The following is a 22,133-nucleotide window of genomic DNA, read 5'->3' as shown; positions in this document are numbered from 1 at the left end:
AAAACTGTAAGATCAAAGTGTCCTTACTCTTTTGGATTTCCATCTTTGCTAACTCCCTAATTGGGGATAGGCCTGATCTTATCCTTAAATGGGGATAGGTTAGAAACTGGTATGTTTGTTCCTAACTGGTATGTTTCTATACCAGTTTCTAACCTGATTCCTATCAGAATGTTTTAAGAGCCTTGTGGCTTTGCCTGGACTGTTCTGTGCTACAGTTTATTTAGTTTATTTATTCAGTTTATTCCTCCTTAAAGTGGGAATAATACTATCTGTATTGCCAGTTTCTCAGGATTATTTTCCATAAAATGATATGATATGTGGAAGTCTTTTGTAAGCCATCACATCCATAGCAGTATAAGATATTACTACTAACTAGAAACAGAAAACAGGGGTCTATGCCCAGTATTAAAATTGGCATTCAGGAATCTAGTGGGAATATTTTTTCAGGTTCAGTGCTTGGGCATTTCTAATTTATACTCAAGAAATGCTTTCATATTGTTTGGAAATTTTAGTACCCTTTTCTCTGTAAACAGCATTTGTAGTCTACCTGTGTAATAAAACCCACCCCTGTGCCTTGCATTTCATTCTCCTTAGCATTCATTACTGTCTTAACATACCAGACATGTACTTGTCCGTATGTTCATCTTTTTTTTTTTATTAGAACATAAGCTTTGATGACAGGAACTTTGCCTATTTTATTTATTATTGTATTCCCAGCACCTAGAACAATCCCTGGCACATAGTAGATGCTCAGTATTTGTTGAATGAATATAAATTTTTAAATGTTATAATAATATTATTCTGAAATCTATGCATATGAAGCTTTTGGTACAGAAAACATGAAAAGAGAACTACTCCCTTATCATCCAGTCTTCCTCCCTCTTCTCATTCAATCTAGAACATACCTGTTTTGGAAAAAGTTCTCAAACCATATGTTTATCTTGCCCTCAAACCATACAACAATCAATGCAGAAGACTTCTGTGACCCCCAGAATATGTGGGGATTTCTCCACATCAGCAAGTAAGCAGTTGGTTTTGCAGCAGACACCAACTGGGTGTCATCCAATTCAATTCACCATCTACCTGGAGATAGTGTCAGATCCCACAGAGAGCTTGCTTCCGATCAAATCACAAGTCCAGGCCTCCGTGACTTCTGGAGTTCCCACATCCCCAGCCCCCAGCTTTGGGTTTGATTAATTTCCTGGAGTGACTCACAGAACTCAGGGAAACATTTACATTTACTAGTTTATAATAAAGGTTATTACAAAGGACACAGGTTAAGAGATGTGTAAGAAGAGATATGGGGGAAGGGGTGTGGAACTTCCATGCCCTTCTGGGATGCCACCCTCCTCTAGAAACCTCCACATGTTCAATTCTCCAGAACCTCTCTGAACCCAGTCCTCTTGGTTTTTAGGGAAGCTTCATGACATCAGTATTTCTTCTCCTAAGGTATGGGGCAGGACCCCCTCGTATTAGGGTTTTAAGACCCACAGTCAGAAAGGCAGGGGAAGATTACAGTCCTGCCTTAGGGCAGGTGAAAGGAGGACAGGAGAAGGTCAGAGAGACTCTTTTCTGAGGTGTGCTCCGAAGGCCTAACACACTGAATATTATAACTAAAGACGAGGACGAGGGCTATGAGAGTTATAAGCCAGGAACCTTGGAAAAAAGCCTATATGTAATAACACAATACCCATGGTACCATTCACGTTTGTTGTTTTTCTGTTTTTCAATTGTTCTTTCAGTCTTGGTTCCCTTAATCTTAATTTAGCAGGTAATGCCAGGTGGGATAAAATTGTCCAAACCCAATGAAGTACTGTGTGCTGCAGGATTATTTAATGACATACCTTATGTCCCCCACTAGTATTTATTTACATTTCTGGAGTACAGAAAAATTCTTGTACATATTTCAGAAAAAATGAAATTAATAACTATCAACCACTTAGTGAAGTTTTTACTTTTTTTTTTGAGATGGAGTTTTATTCTTGTCACCCAGGCTGGAATGCAATGGCGCAATCTCAGCTCACTGCAACCTCTGCCTCCCGGGTTCAAGTGATTCTCCTGCGTCAACCTCCCAAGTAGCTGGGATTACAGGTGCCTCCACCACGACTGGCTAATTTTTGAATTTTTGGTAAAGATGGGGTTTCACCATGTTGGCCAGGCTAGTCTCAAACTCCTGACCTCAGGTGATCTGCCCACCTTGGCCCCGCAAAGTGCTGGATTACAGGTGTGAGCCACCACACCCAGATTGAAGTTTTTACATTTTTTAAAGGGCACTTATTAGCTGAATTAAATAAGGTAAAAAATTGATTAGTATTAGAGACAAGAATTCGAGAATATAGTTCTCTAGTATTTGAGAAGGTCGTTTTGATAGGACAACTAATCTTAGTGAGAATTCGGCTTTATTTCATTTTTTTTTAATTTTTTGAGACGATGTCTTACTATGTTGCCCTGGCTGGTCTTTGAACTCTGGGCTCAAACAACCTTCCTGCCTCAGCCTCCCAAAGTGCTGAGATTGTAAGCATGAGCCATCGCCCCAGGAATTTGACTTTAAACCATGGTTCTCAACCCTTTCAGATTCAACATTCCCTTTAATAAAAAATATAATGTTTCATAATTTCCCCTTTACTATTATAATTGAAATGCATAGTTAACTTAAACTCTACCTACTTGCATAATTTCAAAAATGTCATTATGAATGTCCTAAATGAAATACATAGGGGGACCATAAAAGGAATATTCATATTTCAACATGTAAATGCTTTGGCATGACTCCATTGGAAAATATAATGAACTAGTCATGTGCTTGCACCTTCATTAATGTGAATTCAAAGCTACGATTGCAGACTGACACAAATGTGTTCTATTGGCAACTGATGGGTCATGATGGTATTGCCATTTGTAATTTGATTTCCAAAATGGTAAACAAATTGTTGGTGCAGTTCTCAGCAAAACAATGTCTATAATCTTACCTTTTATAAGACTGTTGTATTCCTAGAAAACTTAGTGTATAGTAAAACCATTAAAAAATTACTTAGTGTGAATGTGTTAGTTGGAGATAAATTCTTAGCTCAGACCAGTGTAAGCAGAATTTTTTACTGTATTAATATCCAGTAGAACATTTGAAAGTTGTTCAGTGCATGAGACTATTCTGCATTGGATAGGCTTTCTTTGGCTCCTTTATCATAGTTATAATAACTATATGACACCTACCCCTGAAATGCCCTAATTCCCTTCCGTTTCTTTTTCTTTTTTCTTTTTAGCACTTAAAACTAGCTAACTTACTACAAAATAGATTTAGATTTATTTCTTGTTTTGTTATCTGTATCGTTTGCTCCCTTCTCCCCAATCTACCTAACCAACTAGCATAAACTAGATAGTAAGATTCATGAAGATACAGTTTTTTATCTGATTTTATTCATTTGTTCTATTCCTATTGCCTCTAGAGTAGTACTTGGCACATGGTTAGCACTAAATAAGTACCTGTCGAATGAGTGAAGTAATGTGCATTGAAGACTTGAAGGGGCTCTGATGCTAGGAAATTGTCATGGCATAATAGATGAGGTTGGTCGTTTGTACAGAGGATTCTTGTTAGAAGCTTACTCTAGTCATGATTGTATTAGAATCTTCATTTAAAGACTCCTGAAGGGTGTTGGCATTAGTCAGAACTGTCTCCCAGAATTTTATTTGTCTTGTGATAGAATAAAGCATAGTTAGCCTAAAGAGCAGTTTTCCTAAAAGCTCAGCATGCCTGAAGATTCTAGGAGTTATACAGGTTGAACATCTAATCCAAAAATCTGAAATGCTCCAAGATACAGAATTTTTTGAGCACCAATATGATGCCACAAGTGGAAAATTCTGATGTGACTTCATATGATGAGTCACAGTCAAAACACAGTCAAAACTTTGTTTCATGTACAAAATTATTAAAAAATATTGTATAATACTACCTCCAAGCTCTGTGTAGAAGGTGTATATGAAACATAAGTGAATTTTGTGTTTGGACTTGGGACCCATCCCTAAGATATCTCATTATGTATATGCAAATATTCCAAAAATATTAAAAAAGAAATCCAAATTCTAAAACACTACTGGTTCCAAGCATTTCGTAAGGGATGCTCAACCTGTATAGCAAAATGAACATATTTACATATTCTCTAGGAAATGTTAGTTTACAGTTTTTCTAGGAAAATTATAATTGATAAATCTTAAAGAAAATTTAAAATAACACTGGTAATTGTCCTACCTCCTTCGTTATTGTTACAGAATGCTAAAGAAGAATTAATTAGGTGGGAAGAAGGTAAAAAATGGCAAGCCAAAATAGAAGGAATTCGAAACAAGTTAAAGGAGAAAGAGGGGGAAGTCTTTACTTTAACAAAGCAGTTGAATACTTTGAAGGATCTTTTTGCCAAGTGAGTTTAAATATCATTATAAAACTAATTACGTGTAAAATCCTTTAGTGACCTAGAAATTATATAGCTTTATCATAGTTAATAATATGAGAAATGGTCTAGTTTAAATGATCATTTGTTATCTATGATTTACTTACTTTTTATTTTCTTTAAAATGTGTTTTAAATATATTGTAACAATTATAGGTGGATTTTCCTGTGATCTTGTTATAACTTAGCTTATGACAAATATAGGATGTTACAATTATTGTAATTTGATTTGGTAATGAGTATGCAATTGAATAGCCTAACACTGAATGGTATATTTCATGATTCTATATTAAATTCCACAGAGCCGATAAAGAGAAACTTACTTTGCAGAGGAAACTAAAAACAACTGGCATGACTGTTGATCAGGTTTTGGGAATACGAGCTTTGGAGTCAGAAAAAGAATTGGAAGAATTAAAAAAGAGAAATCTTGACTTAGAAAATGATATATTGTATATGAGGTAAGCTATTATGTGGAAATGTGCTACCCATTATAATGAAGAAAAACTGGTTGACCCCTAGAAATTGAAATAAATGTGTGTTGTGTTAAGCTTGGGTTATGTTGTCTTTTCCCATGTGAATTGAGATATTCCTGGTTCTTCATATGCCACATAATTTTGGATTGTATTTTCGATCTTTTGAATATTATACTGTGAGACTCTGGTTCTTGTTTAAATTCTACGGGAAAATGTAGATACTCTTGTTTTAGCATGCAATCGGTCTAATTAGGTTCAGGCCACAAGTTCCAACCTCATTTCTTGGGCTGTGGTTCCATTTTTCAAAGCCTTTGCAATACTCTTCAGATCTGTGCTGCCTGTGTACCTCACAATAGGTTGTCTGGTATGTGAGCTATGTACTATTAGTTCTGTTCTTAGAAATTTTGGTATTCTGATTAGGATCGATCTACACATTTGCAGCTCAAGAGTGAGCCCAGAAGTTCATAAACAACTTTATAGGGTCCCTTTCTTGAGCTCCTCCCTCTTTGCCATCTCTCTGATACTTTGTTTCCCTAGGGATTTCCATTTGGGGCTTTAGTTACCCAGTGATGCCGTGTACTTCAGGGATTGCACACTTCTGCAGCCAAGCAAGCAAGAGGAGAGTAGAAAGAGGAAGAAAAAAACAACTTTTACCTTATCCTCTTAGTATCATAGCTCTACCAATTGGAGAAGATTTCCCTCCCAAAAAATATTAGCTTCTGTGAGTTCCCATTGCACCCTCTATTACCACTGCTATGGGATGGCTTAAGGGTTGGGGCACGAAAGAACAGATAGAAGAAAAAAAAAGTGAGGTGTTTTCATATTCTCTCTTGAGTGTTAAAAGATTCCCTTTCTCTTTACTTGAACTAGAATTAGAAAGTTTACCTGGAGCTCTCTCCGTCAGTGCAGGCACCCATCTTCAGGTTTCAAATAATGTTGTCTTCAGGGCAGGCAGTAACAGAATAAAAGAAAAGGTAAATTCATCACCTGTTTGCTGCTACTTTAAGTTCTGGTATTCTATTGTAATCTGCCTTCTACTCCTTTGCAAAGTCCTCAAATGGTTGCTCCATGCATTTGGGAGAGAGAAGATTGAATGTATTTACTCCATTGTACCTGGAACCAGACGCCCCTGCCCTGCATCACCCCATATCGTTTCTTAGCAGAGCCTTTGAGATTTTTGTGTGTGTGTGCTTTACAGTCTGTTTCCAAGTTATATCTTCTGATATAGTCATGATTGTGAAAAGCAAAATAAAATCATGTGTTAACATTTAAAACTTTTTTAATTTTCTTCTAACAACAGCTAAAACTATTTAATCTTCTGTTTCGCTCATTTCTTCCAAGGTAAACTTCAGTTGGTTTTACGTGATTTGCTATTTCTTCTTCTTTGCATTTACAAATGATCTGTGATCATATTACTGATCTTTGTAAAGGGCTGATATCTACCTGCAACATTTGGATATGACAATATTTATCCTTTGTAAATACACATTTTCTATTTATCTTCAAAAATTACCATTCATTAGTCTGTGTTAATGTCTGTTTACTATTGTGTCATTATGAATGTGATGTGAACATACGAAGTTGAACTTATTTAAATGAACACTCTCATGAGCTTCTAATCCACATTCTTTCCTTTTCCTTCTAAGTTACCATTTCTTAAAAATCTTTTAGAAGTTTCCTTGATAGGGAAAAAACAGATTATTGAGGAATTTTTCTTTCTCTTGACATCTGTTTATAGTTACTCTCTTGTTCCAGCAGTGGATATTTCCCCTCCATGTTTTTCTTTGCCTAAACATATGTTCAAAACAAAATACTTTTATTCTTTGCAGGTTTTACAAGGATCAAATTTTAGTTTTGAAACCTGCTATTACTTTTAGAGGCTCTTTTTTTTTCCTCTAATAATGTGAGTTCATGCGGGCTGAAGTAATTGGAGGATACTTTATAGAAAAGATTGAATTTGTCTTCTCTCTGAACTCTAGTTTGAATTTCTAAATTTTATGAATCATCTAGGTATTAAAGAGGAGGGGCATATCAAAGAGGAGCACCCTAGCAGAGATAAGAGGCAAGAGTAAATGTTTCATGTGTGGGTAAGAGTGGATTTGTATTTACCTAAGTAAAGATAGACTCCTGGACAATAAGGTTGGATAGATGTGGAGGTGGCAAACCATGGAGGGTCTTGTAGGTCAAGCGGATGTTTTTAGACTTGAAGTGTTAAATTATTATCTGAAATCATTAAGAGTCTTTTTAGATCCTTGAGCTTCTTGAGAAGACCATGGATATTATGCAGTTATTATATAATGTTTTAAAATAGTAAGTATTTTAGTTTAACTATCTTATGTAATTCCGTATAAATAGATGCATGTTCTTTAAAAATGTTAATGTATTTCAGTAAATCAAAATATACTTTTTGACTCATCATTTAAAGGAGGCCTTCCGTGAATGCTCTGTAGAGGATTATTTTATAATACTAATTTTGATATCCTAATTTATTTGTTGTAAAGTTTAGAAGGTTTGAAGAATTTAAAATAAATATAGTGTTAATAAACACACTGAACTTTTCTTTTTTTCTATCTTGTATTTTTATATAGTACAACAGAAAAAAGATGAAATGTGAATAGTAAAGAGTCTGTGATTGTTGTTCATAGGGCCCACCAAGCTCTTCCTCGAGATTCTGTTGTAGAAGATTTACATTTACAAAATAGATACCTCCAAGAAAAACTTCATGCTTTAGAAAAACAGTTTTCAAAGGATACATATTCTAAGCCTTCAGTAAGTGTATATTTTTTATTATTTTTTTCTTTTTTCCATGTTTAAATGCATGAAAGTGAAATCAACTTCTTTCTTAATCTGGCCAAAAGCATTACATCTTTCTCATTAATAGTAATACAGTAAATTCAACTTTTAACTGGTAGTGATGTGTAATAATTTATTTAATCCTTTTTAACATAATAACAGTAAACTTAAGATTCTTAAACTTTTCATAAAACTTATAAATGATTTCTAGAAATTTTAAATATGTAGTTATCATTATGTATTTTGCTGTAGCAGCGGTATACAGTTAAATAAAATAGGAAAACATGTTCCAAGACTGTTTTCATTCAAATATTTATGGTATATTTTTAGCTTATAAAAAAACTCATTAATCATTAATGTAAAATTATTTGTTGGATTTTTAAAATATTTAGTGTATTATTTTTGTTTCTTTTTTCTTTTCATGTTTCTTCATTCTTCCACCTTAAGCAGAATCAGGTGTGTGACACAATTATGTTTTCTATCCTTGTTACCATTATTAATAAATACAAGGGCATGATATTTTTCACAAAAGAAACACTTTGTTCAGAACCAAAAAAGATCATGGCAACACTCAGAATTAAAAATGGTAACAGACTAGGTGCCAAAGATGACTTACATAATTGGGTACCTAGAAATATTCTATGGTATTACAGTAATGATGAAAAATACAAATTAAAACATGTTTTAGATCCTATTGAGTTAAATAAATCAGAGTCAAGACCAAACAATAAATATAGTCAATTTACATCAACAAATGCTAAGTTGGCAGATTTTAACTCCCTTTTTGAAAATGAACCATGATCCTAAGTTTGGTAAAATTAATCAAGAATGTTGTCAAAATGATAAACATAAAAATGAGGAAGAGAATAAGATAGGCAAGAGTGAGAAAGGAAAGAGACACATAGCTGAAAATGTGAGTCACAACAACTACATGGATCCGTAGAATCTGCTATGGAGGACTGTGATTATGTGACAGTTGCTGATGCCGTGGCTCAGTGTGCTGAGGGTGATGCACAGGCAGGCGATGAAACTGATGCGTCAGTCCAGCCAAGAAAGGACGCGTCCCTGGTTTGGATACATGGCCGTCCTTTATTTCTTTGTTAACTGAATTTTCTTATAGTAAGTAGCTTACATACATATATAGTGCAAATGAGAAAGTGTGTAAGATTTAGAAAAAGCGTTAACTATTAGTAAACTTTATCTTAAGCTCTAACTTTTGATTAGTTCCTACAAAAATTAGTGAATATGCATTTTCTAATTTAGTGCTTTTTTTTTTTTTACAATTAGTGTTCACTTAATGTTATATTAGATAAATGAATAGCAAAAATAAGGCACTTTAGAGGTGATTGTTTTGCCTTACAAACTTCTAATCCATCCAGCTGTATTTAGAAGTAAGATCTCACTACAGCAAATTATATCAGTAAAATTTTGTTACAGTGTTGTGCAACATCCTAAGATATATACAAAGTTCCTTCAGTGGTTTTTTTTGCCATGTTTTGTAACAGATACTTTTGTTATAATGAGAAAAGGAAACTTGGATGTGCTGCTGTCTTTGTGTTAGGCTCAGGCAGGATGCTGTGGCTTACTCATTTAATCACTCTGGGAGGCAGGGGCAGGAAGATTGCTTGAGGCCAAGAGTTTGAGATCAGCTTGGGCAGCATAGCCAGACCCTGTCTCTACAAAAAATTTAGACAGATGTGGTGGAACACGTTTGTAGTCCTAGCTATTAGGGAGGCTGAGGTGGGAGGATCATTTGAGCCCAGGAGTTCGATGTTACATTGCCCTATTGCACTCCAGACTGGGCAACAGAGTGAGACCTATCTCTAAAATAATAAGAATGATAATGATAAATGGTGTTAGGCTCTGTGCCTAAGTATATTTTTCACATAGGCTGGGTAAAGTGGCTCATGCCTGCAATCCCGGCACTTTGGGACGCCAAGGCAGCAGGAGCACTTGAGGCCAGGAGTCAAAGACCAGCCTTGAGAGACCCCATCTCTACCAAAAAAAAAAACAAACAAAAAAACAATTAGCTGGGTGTGATTGTGCACACCTGTAGTCCTAGCTACTCAGGAGGCAGAGGTGGGCGGGTCACTTGAGCCCAGGAGTTTGAGGTTATAGTGAGCTAAGATTGTGCCACTGCACTCCAGCCTGGGCAACAGAACAAGAGTCTGTCTCAAACAAAAACAAACAAACAAAAAGCACTTTGCAGAATATTAGTCTAACTCTACAGTTTATGGACTTTTTATGTACATACTACTTTTGGCTAGCTTACATTGAGATACAGAATAAAAGTTTGTTCATAGCATTTATCGTTTTTTTCTTTATACTGTCTACCTCAGATATTCCAGTCACCTAAGTCATGGAAACATCAACTAAAATTAAATATCTATGTTAAGAGAAAATGGCTGAAAGTGATTTAATTCATAACACTTTTTTTCATGTGCTAAATAAGAATTTGAGACTTCCACTATGCATTATCTCTAACTCCTATCCACTAAGAATTTGATTTTAAGTAGTTTATGGCTTTTAACCAGATTATTCTTCTGTAAGAGTTTGGAAGTCTCATGAAGTTCATTATACGAGAATTCTGTTTAAAAGAGAGAGTTTCATTAGAATTTATTTTTCAGAAATTTGGACAATCTCAACGAATACCTTTAGTTTTATTATTTCAAAATGCAAGGGAAAAAATGATCGATAATCACTAATAGTAACTGCATCATATTTTAGTGAGAAATGTGTTAAAAATATCCTCATGTGAGATCTTCATTAGACAGAATTACCCTCTACTGTAATACTTAATATATTTTATATCTACAAATCAGTGATATTCATAGGTGTTTATCATTTGCTGAATCAAATAGGTACCACAGAAGACAGGAAGTTTGGGAGATAGAAGAGCTCAGGGACAGGAAATCACAGATGTCCATGTCTGAAATAACCTTACAAGTTATCCTGTCTAATGCCTTCACTTATAAACTGTAGTGGTAGAATTTGCCTAGTGTTAACCTAATAGTGGTAGCATTTGAATGTATACTTGGGCTTTCTTATTAAGTGGAAGTGTATTCCTGTGATTTACATATATCAACAAAAATGTTTGTCTTCTTTTTTTTGCTACTACATATGTGCATATGCACACACATCTCCTCAAACAAAAATCAGATGGACACATGCAGTCATTAGATCTAAAAGATGTTATAAAGTCATGTATAATAGGTATTTTATAATAATATATTTTAAGACCCATAATGTCGGTGGAGTAACTGACTTTACAGCCCCTCAAGCCAATAGAGAGAGAAAGGAGAAAAAAAGAAAGTTGTGCTGAATAATTTAAAAAAATTATTTCCTATGATGCTTATAACAGTCCTATGAGGTAGGTGGTATTCTAATTTATAGAAAAAATGCATAGAAAAATATAATTAAGCACAGTTTAAAAAAATAAAGTTTAGAGTGAGAAGTAACAATGAACATAAATAATGACCCAATGTAGATTCAGGTCAAAAGAAATGAAAATATAATATTAATGGTTTTCAAAGAGGGAACCATTACTTTAGCTCAAAGAATGAAGGAGAGCTTTCCAAAGGAGTAAAGAATTATGACAGTTCTTTTGTAGCCTAGTGTATTCATTTGCTAAGGTGGCTGTAACAGACTACTACAGATTTGGTGGCTTAAACAATAGAAATTTATGGTCTTAGTTCTGGAGACCTAGAAGTCCAAAATCAAGGCATCAGCAGAGTTGATTTCCTCTGAACAATCAGAGGGAAAGATCTTTCCCGAGCCTCTCTCCTTGGCTTATAAATGTCCATCTTTTCCATGTTTCTTCATATCATCTTCCTTCTGTACATGTCTCTGTGTCTAAATCCCCAAATTTTCTCTTTTCATCAGGATACCAGTCATAGTCGAATAGCGTTTACCCTAAAATCTCATTTTAACTTGAATACCTCTGTAAAGACTCAGTCTCCAAATAAAGTCACATTCTGAGGTACTGGAAATTATGACTTTAATATATAAATATGCAGGGTGAGGGGAACACAGTTCAACCCATAACGGTTAGATAACAATCATGCTTTATTTTGGACTAGTAAAACCACCATAAATCAGTTTAACCATTATGAAATTATACATGAAGGCATTATATGTGTGGACATTATTAAGTCTTACTTGCTTTGCTTCCATTGTAATTAAAACAAACCATATTACCTTTTGTTCTGGAAGTTTTGTATTCTAACTTATTTATTTTTGGCTTTCTCCAGGACACTCCGATTTTCTCATATTCCTTTGAGGAAAAAAAGTTACCTTTTGACAGTATTTTCTTATCCAGTATGTCTTTTATGGCTTTTATTAAACTTTAAAAATATTCCTAATTTCATTTCCCTGAAGATTTCAGGAATAGGGTCAGATGATCATTGTCAGAGAGAACAGGAGCTTCAGAAGGAAAACTTGAAGTTGTCATCTGAAAATATTGAACTGAAATTTCAGCTTGAACAAGCAAATAAAGATTTGCCAAGATTAAAGGTGAATTTAATGTTTTTTATTAGGAAATCTAATGCCTAAAACTCCTTCCTTAGTTGTTATGTTTACTTTTATTAGCTTATTAAGAAGTCAAAAATGCATATTCCTAATATATCATGGCGGTGGTATACTTTATACATTTGCTCTTTAGCATTTATTTGTTGAAGGCCTACTTTGTATCAAACACTCCTCCAGGTGCTGGGAAACAGCAGTCAAAAAATTCCTTATACTCATAGGACTTATGTTCTAGTGGAGAAGACTGACCATAAACAAGTGACTAAATAGTATGTCATTTGATGTTAGTGCTAAGGAGAGAAATAAAGCATGATTGGTGTAAAGAGTATGGGGAGAGGGAAGGGGTGTAACTGAAAATAGAGTAGGAAGGGAGGTCTTCCTTAATAAGATGATATATGAACAGAGAGCTAAGGAGAGGTAAAGGAAGTGAGTCATACAGATACTAGAAAAATAATTACAGACAACAGAAATAGCAAGTTCAGATGTCCTAAGGTGGAAAGATACATGGTATATTTCATTAAAAATTACCACACTGTAAAATATAAGAATAATTTGTTTCTTTTAGAAATTTTACTTTATTCTGATATTAATAATGATTTTTTAATCTTTGGTTTTCCAAGTCTTACCCTATTTATGGGAATCGTTTTTTCTTTTGGCTAGCTAATTGCTTCAATTCTGTTTTCTAATCTAGAATGTTAGCAATCTGTTAATTCCACTGGTAATGATATAGTTAAGCTATGTCTTGCTTCTCACACTTTATTTATTTATTTATTTATTTATTTATTTATTTACTCAGGGCACTAATCTCCCATTTTTTTCGCACTTTTTTTTCCTTTTCTTTTTTGGTACTGCTTCTTATTCTGGTTTTTACATTGATAGAACCAATGTTAGACGTTCATTTGCCTTTTGCTGTGTACACTTGGGTAAGGATCTATATGTGCAATATATGGAACAGTTAAAATCAGAATTCTAAATTTGTATTATTGCCTCAGGCAATAATGTGAGAAATACCTCGACATTTCATATACACAGTATTCTTGTATTAATTTAACGTCTTAGTTCAAAATCTTCCTCGTTAATATACAGACCCAATTATTTGGTTTGGCTATACAGTTGAAGAGATTGATGGTTCACATGAATTGTTTGCCTTTTCAATGGCTGTAGCTATGTTAAATTATTATGTATTTGCTTGTTATCTTTCAGAATCAAGTCAGAGATTTGAAGGAAATGTGTGAATTTCTTAAGAAAGAAAAAGCAGAAGTTGAGCGGAAACTTGGCCGTGTTAGAGGGGTATGTGAGAATTTACCATACATTTGTCTTGGTTTCAGCAGTGATAAGCCAGAAATGAAAAGTTTAGATATGTTGTAAAAGTACTGATATGCCTTTACAGGTGCCCTGTAGTTTCAGTTTTTATTCTGCATATGTAATATAAAACAGTAAGCATTTCTGTGTGTCTCAAATTAATGTATTTTATCATCTGTTATACCTTACATACTTTCATCTCTCTTTTTATTGAATATGCCTCCATACCTTGAAAACATTTAACTTCCAGGAATCCTTTTGTTTATGGAGGTAACTCTAACTGGTCCTTGGTCCAGTGCTGCCATTTTGTAACCATTTGTTATGATATCTTCCCAGCTTGGTATAATGTTTTATAAGTACATTATTCCTCCCCCTCTTTTTTTGTGTTCTTGTAATTTTCTCCCTATGTTATTTTGTATTCACTTTATATGATGAATAAATGTTGCTTATGAGGTCAAGGCCAAAGACTTAAGCTCCTGTTGATTTCATGTTGCTGAGTGTCATAAATGGAAGCAATCATAATGCAGAGTCATTCTGGTAGTAATATTAAATATATGATGGATTCAGTGAAAATATTATATGTTATTAGAAAAACATTCAGAACAGGCCGGGGGCTGTGACTCACACCTGTAATCCCAGCAATTTGGAAGGCCGAGGCGGGCAGATCACTGGAAGTCAGGAGTTCTAGACCAGCCTGGCCAACATGGTGAAACCCCATCTCTACTAAAAATAACGAAAATTAGCTGGGCGTGGTAGCTCATGCCTGTAATCCCAGCTACTCAGGAGGCTGAGGCAGGAGAATTGCTTGAACCTGGCAGGTGGAGGTTACAGTGAGCTGTGGTCGCACAACTATACTCCAGCCTGGGCGACGGAGTGAGACTCCATCTTTTAAAACAACAACAACAAAAAAAGGAAAAATATTCAGAACAATATCTTGCTGACAGCAACATTTGTTTCATCAATGAAAATATGTGTTAATTTGACCTTTTCTATCTAAGTTAATTATGAAAGTGCATACTAAAATGATGTGAAAGTTTATATTTCAGGATTATTCTTATTCATGGATGATTAACTAAAATGCAAAAAGAAATTAAGCATACTGTTTGGCTAAACTGTTAAAAATTATTTTTATTTTAAATGATAAGCAGTTAAACTTATTAAGTGATGACTCATCTCTGTTGATATATTTATGCAAGGTTTTTTATTTCAGATAGCTCTTCTATTTATATTAAACAAACTATTTCTAAGCAATAGCATTTCTTAGAGAAAATTGCCTTTATTATGTTGCAGTTAAAATTTAATTACTCATGAGCTCTTTAAAGACACAATTTCTCTTGTGTGGTTTTATTTCATATAAAGAAAAACTGATATACTGGAGAGAACATTAGCTAAATAGAATATTTAGACTTAATCATTTTGATCAGACATCAAGGCTAGAGTAAGCTGTTATTTATTAGCTGCATGATTTTAGGAATGTCAAATTACCTTAGGTTTGGTTTTCTTGTATTTAAAATGGAAATTATAATTCCTATCTCATAGAATTGTTTTAAGGATGAATTGAATTAATACAGTTTTGACTTCAAATATTAGGAATTATTAATATTGAGTATAATAAGCCTGTTGTGTTGTTGGTACTTTGTATTATACTTTCTAAAATATTTGATTAAAGATTTAACATATTCTTTCGTAGTCTGGTAGAAGTGGAAAGACAATCCCAGAACTGGAAAAAACCATTGGTTTAATGAAAAAAGTAGTTGAAAAAGTCCAAAGAGAAAATGAACAGTTGAAAAAAGCATCAGGAATATTGACTAGTGAAAAAATGGCTAATATTGAGCAGGAAAATGAAAAATTGAAGGTAATTTTTTTTAATGTGATCATTTTTAGGGGAATATTTTACGTTTTAATTTGTTACTATTTAGGAAAATTTCAGATATGCTCATTACTATATAAAATGGCTTTAATGAATACAGTACATATTTTATACATATAGAAAAAAACTTATGAGAGGCAAGGCTAAGGGTTATAGAGTAGATCTACCTGATCTTTCTTGTCATTTCAAGACCAGTACTTTTCACTTTTCTCTCTGACAGCATAGATTAATTACCTGTGTCTCTCTTTTTCACTTTTCTCTCTGACAGCATTGATTAATTACCTGTGTCTCTCTCTTTTTTTTTTTCTTTCTTTTGAGATGGAGTCCTGCTCTGTCACCCAGGCTGGAATGCAGTGGTGCAATCTCGGCTCACTGCAAGCTCTGCCTCTCGGGTTAATGGCATTCTCCTGCCTCAGCCTTCCCCAGTAGCTGGGACTACAGGTGTCCGCCACCACGCCCGGCTAATTTTTTGTATTTTTAGTAGAGACAGGGTTTCACCGTGTTAACCAGGACGGTCTCGATCTCCTGACCTCGTGATCTGCCCACCGCGGCCTCTATGTCTCTTTGTAAAAATACAGATGCCCAAGCTCCCATCCCTGAAATTGATTTAATTATTTTAGGGTGGGTCCTGACACAGATATGTTTTTTGTTGTTATTTTTAAGTCATCAATTTATTCTAATATGTAGCCAACGTTGGGAACTTCTGTTCTCACTAATATTCAAATGAAGACTTTAATTCTAATCATATCAAATATGGTTTCTAAACCTACTTTGAAGTAAGATTTATGAGTTTATAAGATTGTCTTTTATTTCCTTGTTTTGATAATGTATACTTTTTATTTTGTTTGTTTTTTTACTAGGCTGAATTAGAAAAACTTAAAGCTCATCTTGGGCATCAGTTGAGCATGCACTATGAATCTAAGACCAAAGGCACAGAAAAAATTATTGCTGAAAATGAAAGGCTTCGTAAAGAACTTAAAAAAGTATGACTTTTATGACTGATTATAACTTTTGATTTTTATTTTACTTAATACCTCTTGGAAAAACTGAAAGTAGATCCTTGATGAGAGTGTCTATAAAGGTAGATATTAACAGATTGAGGAATTGTGTTTCTATGCCTCCTGTCATCACATTCCACCATGAAAAACATTGATAATAAAAGTTAATACGTTTAGACCGGGCGCGGTGGCTCACACCTGTAATCCCAGCACTTTGGGAGGCCGAGGCGGGTGGATCACGAGGTCAGGAGATCGAGACCATCCTGGCTAACACGGTGAAACCCCGTCTCTACTAAAAATACAAAAAATTAGCCAGGCGTGGTGGCGGGCGCCTGTAGTCCCAGCTACTCGGGAGGCTGAGGCAGGAGAATCGCTTGAACCCGGGAGGCAGAGGTTGCAGTGAGCCGAGATCGCACCACTACACTCCAGCCTGGGCAACAGAGTGAGACTCCATCTTAAACAAACACAAAAAAGAAATAATCTACGTTACTTACACATACTTTATGCTTATAGCTAGATCTCATAAGCATTAGGAAGTCAAAGAATCTTTTACATGTGTAAAGGTCTAAACTATCCCATTTTTCTAAAAATATAGAGGAACAAAATGTCAAATTTAAAGTAATCACTAGTAACTAAATATATTTCTCTGACCTCATTTTCAGGATCTGTTGTTCTAATTATTATTGGCTATATTGCTGCTTTAAAGGAGAGAAATGTTGAATTTATTGAAATTTTAATCAGCATTTAGAGCCCCAGGTTATTTTTGTTTTCCAATTTGTAATGATAATTTTGAATACACTGAATCTATGAGAACAGTATTATGTTTTCTTATAAAATACTAATTAGCATTTAATGATAGGAAACTGATGCTGCAGAGAAATTACGGATAGCAAAGAATAATTTAGAGATATTAAATGAGAAGATGACAGTTCAACTAGAAGAGACTGGTAAGAGATTGCAGTTTGCAGAAAGCAGAGGTCCACAGCTTGAAGGTGCTGATAGTAAGAGCTGGAAATCCATTGTGGTTACAAGGTAGGAACAGAGTTTTAAACTTGTACAAAGTTTAATCATTTCAAATTTTGGCATTGTTTTAAAAGACAACACTATTCTGAATAACCTGGTTTCTTCCTGATGAACAGTTTGGTTGTTGTTTTAACATAATACTTTTTTTTCTGTTGTAGTATTGTTGGAGACTTTTTCTTCCTTGAAATGTTTAACTTGTTTAACCTTGTTTGGGTAGCAGGGCATGGGACAGAGTAGAGCTGGGGCTGGGCGAAGGAGTTGGAGCTGTGCTGTGTGTGCATCATGAAGCTGTCATCAGCTATGAGCCTAGGCTGAGGCTGCTCAGCTTCTCCTGGGTGCTATTTTTCTCCAACTGCAGCTTCAGCTTCTTGATTGTATAATTTGCTTTCTCAAGTATGAGCCAGGAATAATTGAGCTGTCTTGTCACAATGTGTGGCATACTGGATCTAGGCTGTGCTGCAATGCTTTTAGAGTTATATCCTGGACAACTTTCTCTTCAGATAGCCCCAAGAGATGAATTCAGCAGCAGCTTTGATGTCTTACTAGCTTCTGCTTTCTGGTACTTGATTTTCTCCCACCCTGAACACATGGGATTCCAACCTGTGAAACTAATTTTTGTGGCTATGAAAGAGGTAGTGGGAGTTTATGAGTAAACATTCAGTCTGTTGCCACTATCTTCATGTGTGGTTCATCATGACTGTGATGAGTAGGTAAAAGGCTCTTCGTGTCATTCTCATTTCCAACTTTAAGCAGCTGCTTCAAGGAGTCTGGAAGTCATTGACCAGTGGGATCCTGCCCATGTCGTTTCCCATTAAAGCCATCCTGTATGAAGTGGTATCCTTTACCATCTAGCACATCTGCTGCCCCCATTTCAAAAGGCATACTCATCTTTATCTCAACATTCTCATACAGTTCCTTATGCCCATGCACCTCCAATGTCCCCTTTGATGTCTTTGAGGGTTTCATCTTCCATGTCTGCTATTTGGAATGGTCTTGATGGGAGGCAAGATAGTGATCACTACAACTAGGATGGGAGGCTTAGTACTGTGAGGCTACAGCAAGTCCCACAGAGGGCCTGCTGCACTGTACTTGCCCCTGTCAACCAAGTCTAAGGAGAAAGATTAAGCAGGCACATTAAAGGACAGCCCAGATGGACATGAAGGCCTGGAGGAGTCCTTGGTTCCTGTCCTAATACTAAACCTAGAGTACCCAGAATCCACACTTCTCCACTCTGGCTCTCACTTTTCCCATCTACACACTGTGAAAAATTACTCTGTCAGAAAGCCTGTGTCAAGGTGAGATGAAATAACAAATGTGATGATATGGAGTGGGAGAAGGGGTCTCTTCTACTGTCTTCTTGGACCCTAGCAGTGGCTCTGAGCCAGCAGCCCTATCAGTTGATTTCTTGGTCGTTCTTTTGTTTTCTTCTATAATCACATATGGACTCAGAATGAATTTTGAGTTACTCTGAAATCTATTTATTCAACAGATATTTACTTAGTACCTCCTATTGCCAGACTCTGCTTTATGTTGGATATTTTTTTTTAAGAGCCCACCTTGCCTAGGTTTCTTCAAAGGACTAGGTAGCTTCCCTGGTTTTGAAAGACCCTAATTCTTACTATGATCTTAAGTAAATGATATCCTTTCTGTGGGCTCAAGTTCTTTCTAAGGGGGCTCTATGGGGCTACAAAAGAAATTGTTAGTGCAAAAAGAGTTTATAAGGTTTATAAATGGTTAATAGAGGTGATGATGACATTTAATCATAATTGAAGATGACTTTGCATTTTAGATCATATATGTGTTTTTCGTCTGAGAACGATACAGGTCACTGAGCATACCATAAGCCTTCAGTAAACCATTTGCGGAAGACATTGCAGAAGACATAAGTCTAAGTAGAAATCTCTTGACAGAGAGAAGGCTCGTTTTGATCCTTGACCTCAAATTTAGGTTCCCTAAATCCATTAAAAAAGAGAAAGAAGAAGAAAAAAATTTACTAAAGTTTAAATCTGGGAGGATTATATACCCTTCTCAATAAAGCAGTTTACAGAGATCTCTTTTGGGACCCATGACACAGGTCTTGCTCATGCTGACATCTTTATAGTTGCTTTGTTATTTATTCAACAAACTTATTAACACATATTCTATGTCAGGCCTTTTCCTGACTACTGGGACAAACCAGGGCAATGTGGGGGCTGTTTTAGATAGGGTGATCAGAGGAGGCCTCTCTGTTTGGGTGGCTTTTGAACTGAAAATTAGATGAAGTGAAGGAGTAAGCTTCTGATATTTCACTGTTTACTTGTGGTAGATCTGTGATAGTCTCTGTCAGGTTAAAAGCATTCCCTTCTAATCTAAGTTTCTAAGATCTATCAAAAGCTGTTTGAATATATTTAGACAATCATAATTTTCCTTTCTTGTATTATCCTAGCAGATTTTGTTGCCAAAGCTACACTGGCCATTTTAACTTAGAATGCAGTCTTTCTATTCATTTCTCTGGAAAAGTTTGGATATTGTAAGCATTATTTTTCTTTAGGTATGATGAACCTGTAGAACTGTTTGGTTCAATTACGAAATTTTTTTTCTGGAGTCTGCATTTTTTTGAACTATTAATTGTTTCTTTAATGATTATAAATCTATTCACATTTTTACAAGCTTTATCCCTCTCCCGTCATACACTATTTTTCTTACCCATGCTTTTGCACAATTTTTTCCTCTCCCTTAGTGTTTTTCTACCTAGATACCTCCTATGTGTGTCTGTGTATGTGAGAAAAGCTTTTTATTTGCCATCTTTATATTTCTAAGAATATCTAGTAATACAGAATTTTATATTCTGAAGAATTTTACTTTGCATTTTCTTATTTTGTGATTGAAAAAAAGGTATTAACTTTAAAATGGTCAGATCAGGCTCCATCCTTGGAAAATACCCAAATCCTTTATTTTGATTGGGCCATCTGCTAACTAGGGATACCTTATCTCTTGCCACCACTTTTTAATGCTAAATAAATATGTAGCTAAAACTGACTAGAAGAAACAGTAAAATAAGATATTCTTGCTTATTTTTAGTACAGTTATTTGAACTGACTTTTAAATCAGTGACATAAATTATTTGCCATGTCTATACTTTTTTCCTTATACTTTTAGAATGTATGAAACCAAGTTAAAAGAATTGGAAACTGATATTGCCAAAAAAAATCAAAGCATTACTGACCTTAAACAGCTTGTAAAAGAAGCAACAGAGAGAGAACAAAAAGTTAACAAATACAATGAAGACCTTGAACAACAGGTAAGTAATGTTTCTTTACATGATAAAATAATGCATTATATCGCAAGATGTTCCTTGCATTGTCTTATATAGATAAAAATGGACTCGATTAAGAAGACCCATCTAACTGAAGGGTACCCCATTCACCCATTTGCTTAAGCCAGAAACTTTGGATCATCAACGACTTCATTCTTTTCATTCTCCACATTTTTTTATCATTAAATCATGTCAGCTCTATTTTCAAACTATATCCCAAATATGACCACTTCTTGGCATCTTGAGACATCACTACCAGTCTTGTCCAAGCTATTGTTTTATACCTGAATAACTACCATAATATCCAAGCTGGTATCTCAGCTTCCACTCTTGGATTATTTCACCCTATTTCTATTTCCAGTCTGTCTCCACACAGTTGCCAGGTAACTCTTTTAAAACGTAAAGCACGTCACAAAGCACAAAGCACAAAGTCCTGTCCTCAGAATCTTCCAGTGGTTCTCCATCACACTAAAATAAAACCTAAAAGTTCTTTTCATATCCCAGAACAACATATGAGGTCTGGCACCCAGTTTTCTTCCCAATCTCATCTTTTACTACTTTTCCCTTCATTTCATTCACAATGTTTTAACCACATTAACCTTCTTTCAGTACTTTAAACAATCCAAATTCGTTTAAGCATCAAGTCCTTACACTTGTTTCCTTTGTTTAGAATACTGTTCACCCAAATATTCTCATAGCTTGCTCCCAGACTTCATGTCTCTGCTGAAATAGAGGCTCCTCAGAGAGACCTTCCCTAACCCTGACCCTAACCCTATACTACCTGCCATCACTCTTTATCCTCTTACCCTGGATTATTTTTTCTTGATAGCTCTTCCTACCATCTGGCACTATATTACATCATATCATATTAAACACACATTCTTTGTGTTTCCCCACTAAATGAGGACCATGCAAGATGGAACATTGCCTATTTTGTTCACTGCTGTCAGCCTCTGTGCCTAGGACAATGCCAGTTATGCAGTAGTACTCAATACTTGTTGAATGAATGGTGAATAGAACATAGAAATTTGCCTATGCGTGCTTTTGAAAACCATATTTTAATATTATGCTTGGTTAAAAATGTGTATCTTTATAAGTCTTCATATTTCCATGGCAAACCTTATCTTCTAACTTTTCATTGTCCCCAAAGATTAAGATTCTTAAACATGTTCCTGAAGGTGCTGAGACAGAGCAAGGCCTTAAACGGGAGCTTCAAGTTCTTAGGTACATCATGTGTTCATATGACTACTTTGTTTTTTTCTTTAAAAAAATAATTATTAGTTTTTATATACTCAGAATTGCTACAACTAGAGACAAGCATTTTTCAACTTTACTGCCTAACAGGCTTATTAGGTCTTTATTTCTTCCCTCTAATGCTAATCACTCTCTTTTTCATAATATACACTGGAAAAAAAGG

General features: G+C 35.0%; 1 protein-coding gene across 12 annotated transcripts in view; it reads left to right on the top strand.

Annotated features, from left to right (window-relative positions):
- CEP290 (centrosomal protein 290) overlaps positions 1-22,133 on the top strand; it is a 93,222-nt gene that overhangs the window by 66,016 nt on the left and 5,073 nt on the right. For 9 of the 12 annotated variants that reach the window (XM_002823564.6, XM_063712209.1, XM_054527465.2 and 6 more), the window contains 10 exons: positions 4,264-4,409; positions 4,741-4,896; positions 7,557-7,680; positions 12,082-12,216; positions 13,432-13,518; positions 15,221-15,385; positions 16,261-16,383; positions 17,258-17,430; positions 20,560-20,701; positions 21,867-21,940. In XM_002823564.6, the coding sequence (XP_002823610.3) occupies positions 4,264-4,409; positions 4,741-4,896; positions 7,557-7,680; positions 12,082-12,216; positions 13,432-13,518; positions 15,221-15,385; positions 16,261-16,383; positions 17,258-17,430; positions 20,560-20,701; positions 21,867-21,940 (1,325 nt within the window). Of the gene's footprint in view, positions 1-4,263; positions 4,410-4,740; positions 4,897-6,921; positions 7,528-7,556; positions 7,681-12,081; positions 12,217-13,431; positions 13,519-15,220; positions 15,386-16,260; positions 16,384-17,257; positions 17,431-20,559; positions 20,702-21,866; positions 21,941-22,133 lie in introns of those variants that run through there. The other 3 variants (XM_063712212.1, XM_054527466.2, XM_054527470.2) reach the window with 2 other exon arrangements.

Source organism: Pongo abelii, chromosome 10, assembly GCF_028885655.2.
Source record: "Pongo abelii isolate AG06213 chromosome 10, NHGRI_mPonAbe1-v2.0_pri, whole genome shotgun sequence".
NCBI classification, from domain to species: domain Eukaryota; kingdom Metazoa; phylum Chordata; class Mammalia; order Primates; family Hominidae; genus Pongo; species Pongo abelii.
Note: the sequence above shows the minus strand (reverse complement) of the source record. Positions and strands in the feature narration are given on the sequence as shown.